Source organism: Oreochromis aureus, linkage group 1 (genome assembly GCF_013358895.1).
Source record: "Oreochromis aureus strain Israel breed Guangdong linkage group 1, ZZ_aureus, whole genome shotgun sequence".
NCBI lineage: Eukaryota > Metazoa > Chordata > Actinopteri > Cichliformes > Cichlidae > Oreochromis > Oreochromis aureus.
Window position 1 is genome coordinate 5062202 of NC_052942.1, and position 13224 is coordinate 5075425.

Consider the following 13224-nt stretch of genomic DNA (forward strand, 5'->3'; position numbering starts at 1 on the left):
GACCCTACGGAACCCTGTGGAACTCCATAATTAACAGCATGCATTTTTTTTTCTTTAAATAATAAAAACCTGAGTTGAATCTTGAATATTGACATTGATACAAGAATATTAGTGTTTGGGGTTTTTTCCCCCATTTTTAAATAGTAATTTTCTTTTTTTTTAATGATGTATAGAAGTACAGTAAAAAGTGCTTCTTAACATCTGCCATCAGAGACAATCTTTTCAGACTTCATTAATCCAGTGAGTTGTGCTTTAGCTCATACCATGAGCGTATTCTTTAAATAAGATGACCCAGTTCTGGGTGCATGCTAATAACAGGGTGACAGTAATACAGTGTTTAACCTGGAGCATCCTGCCACAGGCCTGTGTAAAATCCAGTTTCTAGTTACAAATACATTTTATTTTTTCTCTTTTCATTTTTGACTGTCCTCTTTCCTGACAGGCCCTGGGGAGGATATAGGAGCAAAGGTGTCATTGGTGGAGGATACTGGGCCCAGTTCTACACTGTTTACTCACCCCACTTTTAAAAACATCCAGGCAGCATATGAAGATGGAGAGGAGGACGTTGCCAGGGAGCTGATTCAACAAGCATGCTGTGTGGTGTGCAGTGCTGGGACACCCCGCATTGATGGGGTAAGTATCACTACACTGCTGGGTAGGCTATAACCATAAATATAAAATCTCTTATGCAAATTTGGATCTAGTGTTACAGTGGTACGCTGGTAAGTATGTGCCGAAATTACAAATAAATATATATAATTTATGATAAATAAATACAATTTATGAATACAATTATAAAGTAAAATTGACTGTTATTGTAAAGTACTGATTTGAGTACTGAAAATTCTTTATGGAGTAAAAAAAATTCAACTTTTGTATATCAGCTGACATTATCCAAGTATTTGTATATACACATTAGGAATAGGAACTGAAAAGAATTTAGCCATTCCACTTTGAGCGTCACCACCAATGACTGTTTTCTGCAGTCATTGGTCACCACCATCTCTAAGCAGTATATTAAAGACATTCACACAAATTAATTACATGCTGAGTCAATCATGCAGAGTCAAGTAGTGAATGGCTTCCACTTTGGTGGCCTCAGGATCGCTTCTCTGCCTTTTGTGGACGTGGTTCAATTGGCTTCATTAGGTGGTGGCGTCCATTACACATTGGAGCGTTAAGTGTTGAGACACTTTGCTACAATCCATATCCAAGGTCATAGTTATTCAGTCCCTATAAAGCTAAATAGCTGTATTCAAAACTGCTACAACAGCAGTTTTCAGCTCGTGACTCTGTTTCTCTCTGGAAATGGCCCAGGCAGTAAAACAACTACAAGCCCAGGAAGTCCTTCTACTTCCTGGGAACTATCATATTCCAGCAGAGGGATATCAAAGCAGAGAATGTACTTCCTGCACCAGCTGACAAAAATAAACAAAAACTGCCAAAGTCATTGATGGTGCAGTTTTACTTCTCCATCAATGAATCTGTCCTCACCTCCTCTGTCACCATCTGGCATCCTGTTGCCTCTACCAAGGACAAAGGCAGACTGTAGCATGTCATCTGGTCTGCTGAGAAGGTGATTGGGTGCAACCTGCCTTGCCTACAAGACCTGTACACCACCAACACACTAAGAAGTGCAAGGATGATTGCTGCCGACCCCTCACACCCTGGTCATAAACTGTTTGTGACACTCCCCTTTGGTGGAAAGCTGCCCATCAGAAGCAACACCTCACGGCATAACAGTAGTTTCTTTCCCCAGGCTGTGGGACTACTTAACAATGCACCCTCACCCATTAATGTGTTACAGTAACACACTTATTTACTCAGGCTACCAACATTTTGCATACTGAATTCAGTAAAAGCACTTTGAACATTATGCCCTACCTATATTTTGCACTATAAGCGGTAAATGTCATATATCCTATTTCTGTACCTTTTTTGTTTTTTTGCTTTTTGCACCACGACAACATGGTAAATTCCTTGTGTACAAACGTATAAAAGTGTTTCTGATTCTAATTCTGATGACTGTATGAAAACTAGCTGTTAAAAGCGGGACAGATGTGAGATCAGCAACTGACTGCTGGTCAGGAGGTCCACACCTCTTAATGTCTAATGACTCTTAATGTCTAAGGGGCAGATAGCAGTTAAGGTGTGCACGGCCTACTTCATTTGCCACACCCACATACCTCTGGGTAACACACCTGCCCCCAAGGCTCTATGTGTATAGTGGTGTGTCTTGAGCTGGAATGACTACATTGTAATCTAAGGAGCTTGGAAAGAAAAGCGACTGACTTTCTTTCATTTTTTTAAGCGAAGTGAAACATCTTCAAGAAATGTATAGAAGTCCAGTCACTTTTCTTTCCAAGCTTCTTAGATTACCATGACCTGGATGACTGAGAACCTTTACAGATATATTGTAATGAAATTTCCAGATGAATTTTTGAAGTCTTGTGTTTGGTCTTTAATGGATTTTTTTCCTATTTCTTGGGGATATTACTTTCATTGTGACTGGTGATAGCAATATTTTTGAGTTGGTTTAGGTAATGAATGAAATGCACTAAATGGACAGAAGAACAAGGCTACCTGCACTTCTATAGAAGCTGCTTAGACATGGAAATGCATGCCATGAAGCTTCCGTAGAGTTTTTGTACTGATGTTCGTGTTTGTAACTCTGTAGTCATCAAGTCAACTGAGCGCTAATGATTTTTATCCATTATGAGCCTCGGCACTGGTTAATCCCACTCTACAACTTTATGTTGGTTGCCAGTTCGTGGCTTAGCTGCTGTGGTACCTGCACACTTCTACTTTGCAGTAATACCCCTTATAATTGATTGCGGACTATCTAGGAGATATCTAGGAGAAATTTCATGAACTGACTAGTTGCAGCAGTAGCATCCTATAACAATACCACCTTAAATTCACTGAACTCTCTACAGGGACCCACTTTTTCACATATGTTTACAAAGGCAGAGTGCATGACTAGGGCAAAGAAGTTTGGAAGTATGTGGGGGAGGGCCAGACACATTCTGTCAGAGCAAATGTAACAGTTTCCAGTTTCATTTGGCGTCTATGGTAGTTATGACTGAATATCTGCAAAACTCATTATCATTATAATTATATGTCTCACCTGTATTACAAGTGACAAATAACGAGACATGTCAGTCAGAGAATGCTAACAATGGTGGTGGTTGTTCTCTGTTCCAGGAACGACAGGAACAGGTGAAACAGGAAATATATTAGCCATTGCACTAAGACAGAGATTCATAACTGGAGAAAGGTTTCACATTATTATATTATTATAACATTATGACATGGTAATGTTGTGAACCTCTGTGCATGTATAGCAGGATATCTGGAGGCGCAAAAAATAAAAACATTATTTTGTGGCACAGTTGCCAAGCTTGAAAAACCAAAAATCTATTTATGGGTGTGAATGGATGGGGATATACATCAATTTATATGGGGTATCAAAATCAAAATATCAAAATGATATCTGGTGTATTTACTAAGAGGATGATCTTCATCAGTGGCACGGTGGTTAGCACTGTTGCCGCACAGCAAGAAGGTCCTGAGTTCAATTACACCATCAGGCCGGGGTCTTTCTGCATGTTCTCCCCGTGTTTGCGTGGGTTCCCTCCGGGTACTCCGGCTTCCTCCCACCGTCCAAAGACATGCAGTTTGAGGGGATAGGTTAATTGGATAATCCAAATTGTCACTACACTGTAAAATATAACTTGTTGTTTCAACTTAAAAATATCAGGTACAGGGCTGCCTTAAAATTTTAAGTTAAGTCAAGAAATAGAGTTTGTTCTTATAACACAACCAATTGTTATCTTAATGAAAAATCACATGTTGTCTAAACTTTCGTCTTAGTTTAGTTGACTGAGATTTGTTAGTCAGTTCAACTCCTTTAATTGTCATTTTTACTTGGGAAAACTCTTTCAGCTAAATTAAAATAATCTATTGTTTAAACTCTTGTCCTAGTTCAGTTGACTTGGGTTTTTTAGTTAATTCAAATACTTTAGTAGTTCTTTTAACTTGGGAATCTATTTTAGCTTAACTAACATAACCTGTTAGCTAAGTTGATTTAAGTTTATTAATTAACTGAGCTCCTTAAGGTAGCTGAGTGAACTTGTAAATCAGTTTCATTTTAATTATCAGAGTTGATTGACTGGATGTAAAGTTCAGTTCAGTTCAGTTCATTTTTATTTCAAACATTTCAAACATGTGTCTTCGCAATCATTATAAAATATCATTTCATTATTTGTTTGAAAAGGAGTAGGCAGAAGTATTTACTTATTTGTCCCTACCCCCTCAAGTTTTACCTCTCATTCATTTAATTTTCTTTTAGTCTTAAATTAAACAATCAACATATGAAACAAAGGTAAAAAAAAGCAAAACAAAATAAAACGTAAATAAATCAAAAACAAGAAATAAGCAAGCCCCACCACAGTATAGTTTCTTTCAAATGAAAAATACAGAATGAGTATATTTGCAGATACACAAGTTATGGAAAAACAAACAAACCAAAAAAAACAAACAAAAAACCCCAAAAGAACCACAACACCATTACCAGCAACATTACCGTCCTGGGTTAACCCCGTTTTCTTCATTCTTATAGTTATTTAAAATTAGGTTTTTATATTTTATTTTAAACTGATTTATGTTTTTACTTTCCTTTATTTCTTCTGTTAGACTGTTCCATAATTTAACTCCTGCAATTGAGATAGACATTGTTCTTAAAGTTGTTCTAGCACTTTGTATTTTTAAATTCCATTTCCCTCTTAAGTTATACCCACCTTCTCTTTCTATGAACAATTTACAGATTTCTTTTGGAAGCAATTTATGTGTTAAGAAAAATGTGTATTAAACATCTTAAGTTTTGTTTTGTTTTTTTAGCTTTCTAACATCCATTTCAGCAAAACTACCTGTTAGGTTTATCTTAGATCTCAGGTTTAAATATCTACATTCCTTTAAATTAATTTTCTGTTGTTTACAGAAAAAAAAATAAAAACCCACAGATTCCATTAAAGTGTATCTGATCATTTCATACAGAAAGTTTGTTTTAAGAACATGAAAAGACAATTACTCATGAGCACCCAACATTCACCATTTATTGTGCCATCTTAGTCATCTGAGAAACAGAAAAATCAGTGACGTAGCTCATCTTTCTCACAATCCATCAAAACTCAAAGGCTGCTCCTGTGAAACAATAAATTTGAACTTGGTCTTGAGCCCAGTTTGGGTGAAGATTAAATTCTGACCAATACTCTAGGAGCAGTAGTGATTCTTGTGAAGTAACAACATAAAGTCTGCATTAATGTAATGTATCAACGGGACACTTGCTATTTTAGAAAAGTTATTCTTTACATTTGCAAAATTTTTAAACTTCATTGTGCTCAGTCACACCTGTTAGCATAAAACTTGAAATATTAAAATAGTACAAAACCTTTGATAAGTGACAATAAAGATCAGTTTATAACAACTAAGATATCAAACTCTTGTATTTGTCTTCGTTTACAATTGCAACAAATTCCACAGAACCAATATCTCTGAAAATGAGTGCATGCTTCTGAAACATTTGATAAGATGGATATTTCAGAAACATCAGTTTGAGTCTGCTCAATTGCAAAACAAAGGAAAAACTACTGACTTGCATGAGATAAGCATCTGCAAAGTCCACCATTATATTGTTGTTCACATAAGTTTCTTAAACCATGAACAAATGAGTAATTGTCTAATCTGGAATGTAAAGTGTAGTCATTTAGTGACATACAAAAGTGAGAATGAGAACTTGCAAGAATAAAAAAACAAACAGTAAAATAAAACTGTCCTTAACACTAAGGCAATTGTATGCTGTGAGCATACAATTACAGTTCTGCATGGCTTTCTGCAAGAGTCTGTTTCTTAGACCATGCACTAGTGAGATGCACTGCCTTCCACCAATGTTCATTAGGATGTTCTGAATGACTTCAAAGATGTCCTTAAGTTCCTTTGGATAGTCTATGTTGAGGGCAAAAAGAAGGCCCATCAGCATGGAAATGGCACTTGAGACATCCCTCAGATTAGACAGGATTACTGCCGCCTGAAGGACAACCAACACATCGATGATGTCTTCTTCTTTCACCATCGCAATGCCAACTTTCATCCTCTTAGAAAACGTGTCTTCAATACCTGTCGGCTATAAAAGGGTTCAAAGACAAAAAAAAAAAAAAATTGCACAATTACAATTACACAATATCCCTTGTGCTTAACAATTCATGTCTTTCCAAAGAAGAGCCATACTGATGCTTTGGATGATGGTGATTGGCTTTGGGTAACACTTATTAGTTGTTAAAGTTTTTCAGAATGAGATATGCACCCCATGTTACAAATCCATTTCTTGCTTTAAACAAAGACCATGTTCATAAATAACTGAGCATGTCTTCAATTGCAGAATTCAAACAAAATTTTCAATTTAAATGGTAAATGGCCTGTATTTGTATAGTGCTTTACTAGTCCCCTAAGGACTCCAAAGTGCTTTACACATTCAGTCATTCACACACATGGGTGGATGACTGAATCGTGACTCAAGAGTTGACAGTTCGTCTTATAATTGGAAGGTTGCGGTTCGAGCCCTGGCTCCGACAGTTTCAGTCGTTGTGTCCTTGGGCAAGACACTTCACCTGTTGCCTACTGGTGGTGGTCAGATGGCCGGTGGTGCCAGTGTCCGGCAGCCTCGCTTGTGTCAGTCAGCGCCCCAGGGCGGCTGTGGCTACAATGTAGCTTGCCATCACCAGTGTGTGAATTTAAATCTACTTATGCTAAATATTGGCTGTGCTCTAAACCAAATCTGGCTGAGAATACATGAAATGTGCAAACTGCAGCTACACTACAGGATCAGATTATGGCTCCATAGACAATGCTTCTTTAATCAGTTTATTGATTAAAGTTTATTTTTCCCCTATATTAACAGCATGAAAAAGAGCATATAGACATGGCTGAACAGGTAGCATAATTGGCACGGAATATCAACATCCACCTTTACCCAGCTGCCCAATGACTCTCGGCCAGTAACCTTTAATTGCTTACCCAGTCTACACAGTCTCTTTTCCAGGGTCCAGGACATTTCACCAAAGTATTGCCCCCACAGCTGTAGCAGCCACTGCAGCCCCTTAAACATCCTAATATCTCTGCCATTACAATATACAATGTGAGAAATCAAACGTAAAGCTGAAGTGAACAGTACAGCAGCGAAATGTCAAAGACCCTGGTGAAGACATGAATAAACACAAGACACTAATAATATCAATGCTAGCTTGCCAGTTAGTTTCTCTGAAACCCAGACCAAATCCAGTGTCAAAGATCTTGTAATAATACATTTGGTGAGGAAAAAGTACACATGTTATCATGTGGCATCTATTGTTTCATAGATGCCACATGTTTCATTAAAATCCACTGTGGTGCTGTCATTATTAAATTTACTAAAAGAAACAATGCTAACCTTCACAGTCTTGAAAGTGTGTGAGGGATCTTCCTTTAGAAAATGAGGTCCTCTGTCCTCTTCCTTTGTGTAGGGCTCTGGTCAAAGAAGTCAAAAACAAAACCAAAACATTTTTTAAACAGTGTTTATGAAGCATGTAGACAGCTCCAAATTCATAGCTTTTTGATGCATAATTCCATCAATATATGATTATCATTGGAGATTTTGAATCAGGCTTATCAGGACATTCAAGTAGAATATGATATCCAACCTACCACCAATATACATAGATTCTGTAAAAGTTACCACACTAAATGTCCAGTTGTGAAATATGATGACAGACTTTACTTATCAGCTTTCTTTCAATGAGTTCATCAGTTGAACTGGATAACCTAAAACTTAAACAAAGGATTAGATTTCGCAGTTGAACACTTACATCATCACCGAAGCATCTTATGAGCCTAGTTAGCCCTCCTATGCCGCTCTTGATTTTGTACAGCTCCACGAACCTCTCCATAATGGTCAAGCACAGCAAAAGGAACCCTTTCAGGTCAACAGATGTAAGGCGGGCAAATTCTGCTTCAACCTGAGCAATAGAAGAAGAGGGTGGAGAGTACAGGCAGAATAAAAAAAAAAGATTCTTTGAGACCCAAATTTAAGCAAACAGTCATCTGAGGCCCATTAGAGAAAACACAAACACACAAAAGCAAACAAACAAAAGATGCACTTTACCTGCCGTTCAGCGAACAAGGAAGTTCAGAGAACAATAAGCTCTGTCTCGAAATCTTTTAAAGTAGAATGATTGTGAAAATGACTTATGTGATGTAAAACTTTAGTAAGCGTGCGATTAAAAAGAACACTGAGTAAAAGGACAAGTAACAATTTCCTTATTCCTCAGATGTTTACCTTGATGAGCAATACTGTTTTAGTCCAACTGCCTCATTAAAGTTACACAACAGGCTTTTTACATTAAAGCCAGCAAGTCCATTACATACTCCCTTTTAGATCTGAAATACTGTGCACATTCTGTGTATATGTAGTGGACAGCAATTTACCCAAAAAGAGCTTAAAGTTTGCAAGTCCACCTCATTTAAATGACAAAGACAGATGTGATCATCTAGACCTGTGAAGATAAATTAATGACAAACTTGCAGTTATGGATGTTATTACAACCACAAGAACCTAAACAGTCTGCTCCATTGCTTTTGTTAATGAATCATTTGTTGGTAACATGTCTGAATATTTAGTTTATGCCACCTGCATGCGATCATCAATAGTGCTATATTACTTCTTAAGAAGTACCCTGACACTACAATCTTTATATCATTTGTTCTACAGAGCTATTAAGTTACAATATAATCTGTGGTGTTTCCAGTATGACAAAATGCACAAATTGTAACTTACCATTTGACTCCACTGACAAAAATAAATCCCCAGCATCAAGTTTGGCTTCACAGACCTAAAATAAGTAAAATAAAATATATGTTATAATTATATTGTTTTCGCCATTTATTCATGTTTGCTAATTTTCTGACATATAAACAATGTTAGTTTTGTTACAATACAGAGAATGCAGTTTAATTAAAAGGTAAATTATGCAAAAAAAAAAAAAAAAAAAAAAAAAAAACTGCAGTATACCATGCCAAAAATCAGTGTCTCTGATGCCAATTATTTTATCACTACAGCTCTTTTAGTATGGAAACTCACACAATCTAGTCATACTGATCACAAGAGTTCAAAAATAAGTTAAAATGGTGAGCTGTTGTTAAGCATAAAGCATTTCAGGGTAACAAATAACTGCACAATAGAATTAAAGCAAAAAATAAACACACTGGAGGACTATCTGATAAAAACTAATATAATGCTGGTTTGTAGACCATATTTTGTCTCAGTCCTCAGTGCACTCTTGCAGCTTAGCATGCAGCAGTTAATAACAACTTAAGTGATTACATAGGGGTAAACAGATGACAACAAGCATCAGAGTCCTGCCAAAAGTTCTTTTTGAACCCAGTCAGTTATTGGAAATATTGCCAAAATGAACTTCCACCAAAATACAACAGCCTGTGAACATGAAAGAAATTTACAAGTACAGAGACAATATGAAATAAGCTTTATTAATTAGCTGAGTTAGCTTGCTAATATCGCAACAGTGGTTGAGTGCACAACCTTAAAGCTAGCGGCACAATACTTGTGATTTGGTCAGTGCCACATTAAACCCATAAAAAGGCCATGTGTCAGTTTATTAGGTCAAGTTTGGTCATGACACACAAGCTGGACCTTGTCGGCTAAAGTTACATTAGCTAAAGCAAACATTTCGGTAAAAGAGAAAAACACACATCATGCCATAAATTCAAAACATGTTCCAACTTTTGTAGCTCTCTTTCCTTATAGTTATAACCAGTGTTACTCACCTTGAAAGCATATTCCAAAGAAGACGATTAGAAAACGTCCAAGTAAAGTGAGCATGTCGTTAACCGCCAATTCCCCATGATGCACCTCGGTAGCAGTCACGTGAAGCAGTTTTGAATCCTGCTGTGCTCAACTTACCCACATTGTCAAGTTCACATAAGTTGCTGATTTAGCTGGACATGAGTTTTCAAGTTAGCTTTTTTTGGTGTAATTGGGACGTTTTTAACTTGTAATTCTATGTTATAACAACAACTTCAGTCATCTATCGTCAAACTGATATAGAATAATATGTTGAAATAACAAACATCTAGAATTACATTTTACAGTGTAGGTGTGAATGTGTGAGTGAATGTGAGCGTGAATGGTTGTCTGTCCCTGTGTGTTGGCCCTGCGACAGACTGGCGACCTGTCCAGGGTGTACCCCGCCTCTCGCCCTATGACAGCTGGGATAGGCTCCAGCGCCCCCCGCGACCCTGGAAAGGATAAGCGGAAGCGAATGGATGGATGGATGGATGATCTTCATCAAGGCAACAACCTGTTTTACTCATGGTGTATAAAATGGTGTCACACTGTCGCTAAGACGAAGGTGAATCCAACACAATCTAAGCAACTAACGTGTAATCATAATAAAATTAAAGGAATGACTCAGCATAAGATAATGACACAACACACCTTAAAGTTAAGCTGTTATCTACAGGTTACTCATTACACCCAGTGACAAGCCCACTGGGCGGTGTTATAATATAACTGCAAATGGATAAACATCAGTTTCACAAAAATCTATGTGCTATCCTACTATCTCTCACCATCTGCTATACAGAAATATTATGTTTGAGTAAACAAAACCCCAATTGATATCAATTTATGTGTTTATAAAACATTTGTTAAATTTTAATGTGCTTGGTTGTGTCTGATTGAGACCCCCTGTCTGATTCTAGTTGACTATGCTCCACCGGTGAGGCATGTGAATGAGTCTTATTGAATTTAAATATGAAGCTCATTGAGTACACAATGCTGAGTTTGGTTCCATTAGTTGGATATGTTCTTTAGGACTAAGGACCACAGCTTTTCTATTCTTTATCCAAGCCTGTCTAATGTTTTTCATGGAATTTTTCCATTTGCCATCTTTCAGCTGGATGCATTTTGAGGATTTGCTAATTATTACATTAAGGACTTTCAATTCAATTCAATTGTATTTATACAGCGCCAAATCACAACAACAGTCTCCTCAAGGCGCTTTATATTGTAAGGTAGACCCTACAATAATACATTCAGAGAAAAAAACCCAACAATCATATGACCCCCCCCCCCCTATGAGCAAGCACTTCAACACTTTAACAGGAAGAAACCTCCGGCAGAACCAGGCTCAGAGAGGGGCAGCCATCTGCCGCAACCGTTTGGGGTGAGAGAAACCCCACTTAACTTTCCTCATGTTTTTTGGGGGTTTTTTGTTTGGTTTGTAACCCTCACCTTTACTCATCCAAACATGCATTATATTGTCAGAAGCGTATCTGCTTTCACACACATGAACTTGAGTGACATCCCATTCTCATTCCTTGCATAAGGTTTAATATGATGTCAGCCCACCCTTTACAGCCCACCCTTTATTGTCCTCCTGGCAACCGCCAAACCCATATACATCCAATTGCTTGCAGACTGAAAAACATGATTCATCATTCCAGAGAATACTTTTCCACTGCTCTAGAGTCCAGTGGGGGGAGTGTTTTACATCACTGCATCTGACGCTTTGCATTGCACTTGGTGATGTAAGCCTTGGATCCAGGTGCTCGTCTATGGAAACCCATTCCATGAAGTTCTTTACGCACTGTTGTTGACCTTATCTGAAGGCCACATGAAGATTGGAGGTCTGTAGCAATTGACTCTGCACAATGTAAGTTAGCATCTGCTTATCCCGCAGATATATGGTAATTATGATTCAGTAAAAGGACTACATGTTACAATCCCTTTTTATTTATTTTTTTTTAATTTTTTTAATACTTTCTCTTTATTGATTTTCATCTTATTTTACATACAGAACTAAAGAGGGCAAGGGAAACCAACAAATTCACATATGTTCACATAGTCCAAAATACACATCGCCTCGTTTTACTTTCATATATTACACATTACACAGGTGCATGTTCCATCCAAACAAATTCGCAGCTGTCCCTCTGCATCACAGAGGTATCAGATTCTAGTCTCTTGACGTATAACGATCCCATCTTTCCCAAAGTCTCTCTCCTTTCTCCTTCTGCAGCCGCAGTGAGAAGGTAATCAGTTCCATATGATGAATTGTGTTAATAATGTCTATGACCAGCTTCCATGTGGGGGGGGGGGGGCTTGTCTGTGACCAACATTTAGTAATTTCCTTTTTGCATGCAACCATAATTATTTTCAGTAAGTATGAGTCTCTTTTATTTATATCCTCAGGGATATTCCCAAGGTACATGGTACTAAAGGAGAAGTCCAGTATTACTTCCAGCACATCCAACACCAGTTGTTTAATCTCCTCCCAAAAGGTCTTCAGTTTAGGGCATGACCAGAAGACATGGAAGCAACCTGCAGCGACCTCCCCGCACTCCCTCCAGCATAAAGCGCCTGAACCACTTATTTTGGATTTCTGTTTTGGTGTGATGAAGAATCTAATTAAATTCTTCCATCCAAAATTTCGCCATGTTAAAGAATTTGTGGTAGATAACACATTCTTCCACATCCACCACCACTCTTCCTCTGAGACAGTTATACCTGCTTCTTTTTCCCATCGATGACTGACATATCTTGTTGAGGTCTTTTTCATAGCTATAAAACTTCTATACACTTTGCCTATAGTGCCTCTTATAATGTTCTCACCATAAGCATCCATAAATATTTGGATCACCCCACTAACATCTGCATCAGGGATTCTAACTTCCTTCTGGAAGAAGCTCCGAACCTGTAGGTAACGATAAAAATATTCCCTGCTGATCTCGTAAATCTGACACGTCTCCTCAAAATTTATCAGCTCCCCATGCTTAACTATCTTACAGATTGCAGTGATTCCATGCCTGGACCACTCCCTGAATTTATGGTCTAACAATGCTGGAAGGAAGCGTGGGAGATAGGGTTGCTGGGATGGCCAGCATATTTCCCTATTAAGGCCAAAAATTTTAATCACATCTGCCCATTTTTTCAGGGAAAAACTTACACAGAAATTTTGCATCTGATATGCCTGTGGCAAACTCTCAAGAGACCCCAGAACAGACTGTATTGGGAAATCCATCAAGGAAAGCTCAATGTCCTTCCATTTTGCTTCATACTTAGAGTTACACCAGCACACTAGAGGTCTGATCTGGGCTGCCAGATAGTAATCCTCA

At 37.8% G+C, this 13224-nt stretch overlaps 1 protein-coding gene across 2 annotated transcripts in view; it reads left to right on the forward strand.

The window, feature by feature from the left end:
* Nucleotides 1-13224, forward strand: part of lrrk1 (leucine-rich repeat kinase 1) — a 111879-nt gene that overhangs the window by 10405 nt on the left and 88250 nt on the right. For both annotated transcript variants that reach the window (XM_039598993.1, XM_039598929.1), the window contains exon 3: nucleotides 443-633. In XM_039598993.1, coding sequence (XP_039454927.1) covers nucleotides 443-633 — 191 coding nt within the window. The remainder of the gene's footprint in view (nucleotides 1-442; nucleotides 634-13224) is intronic.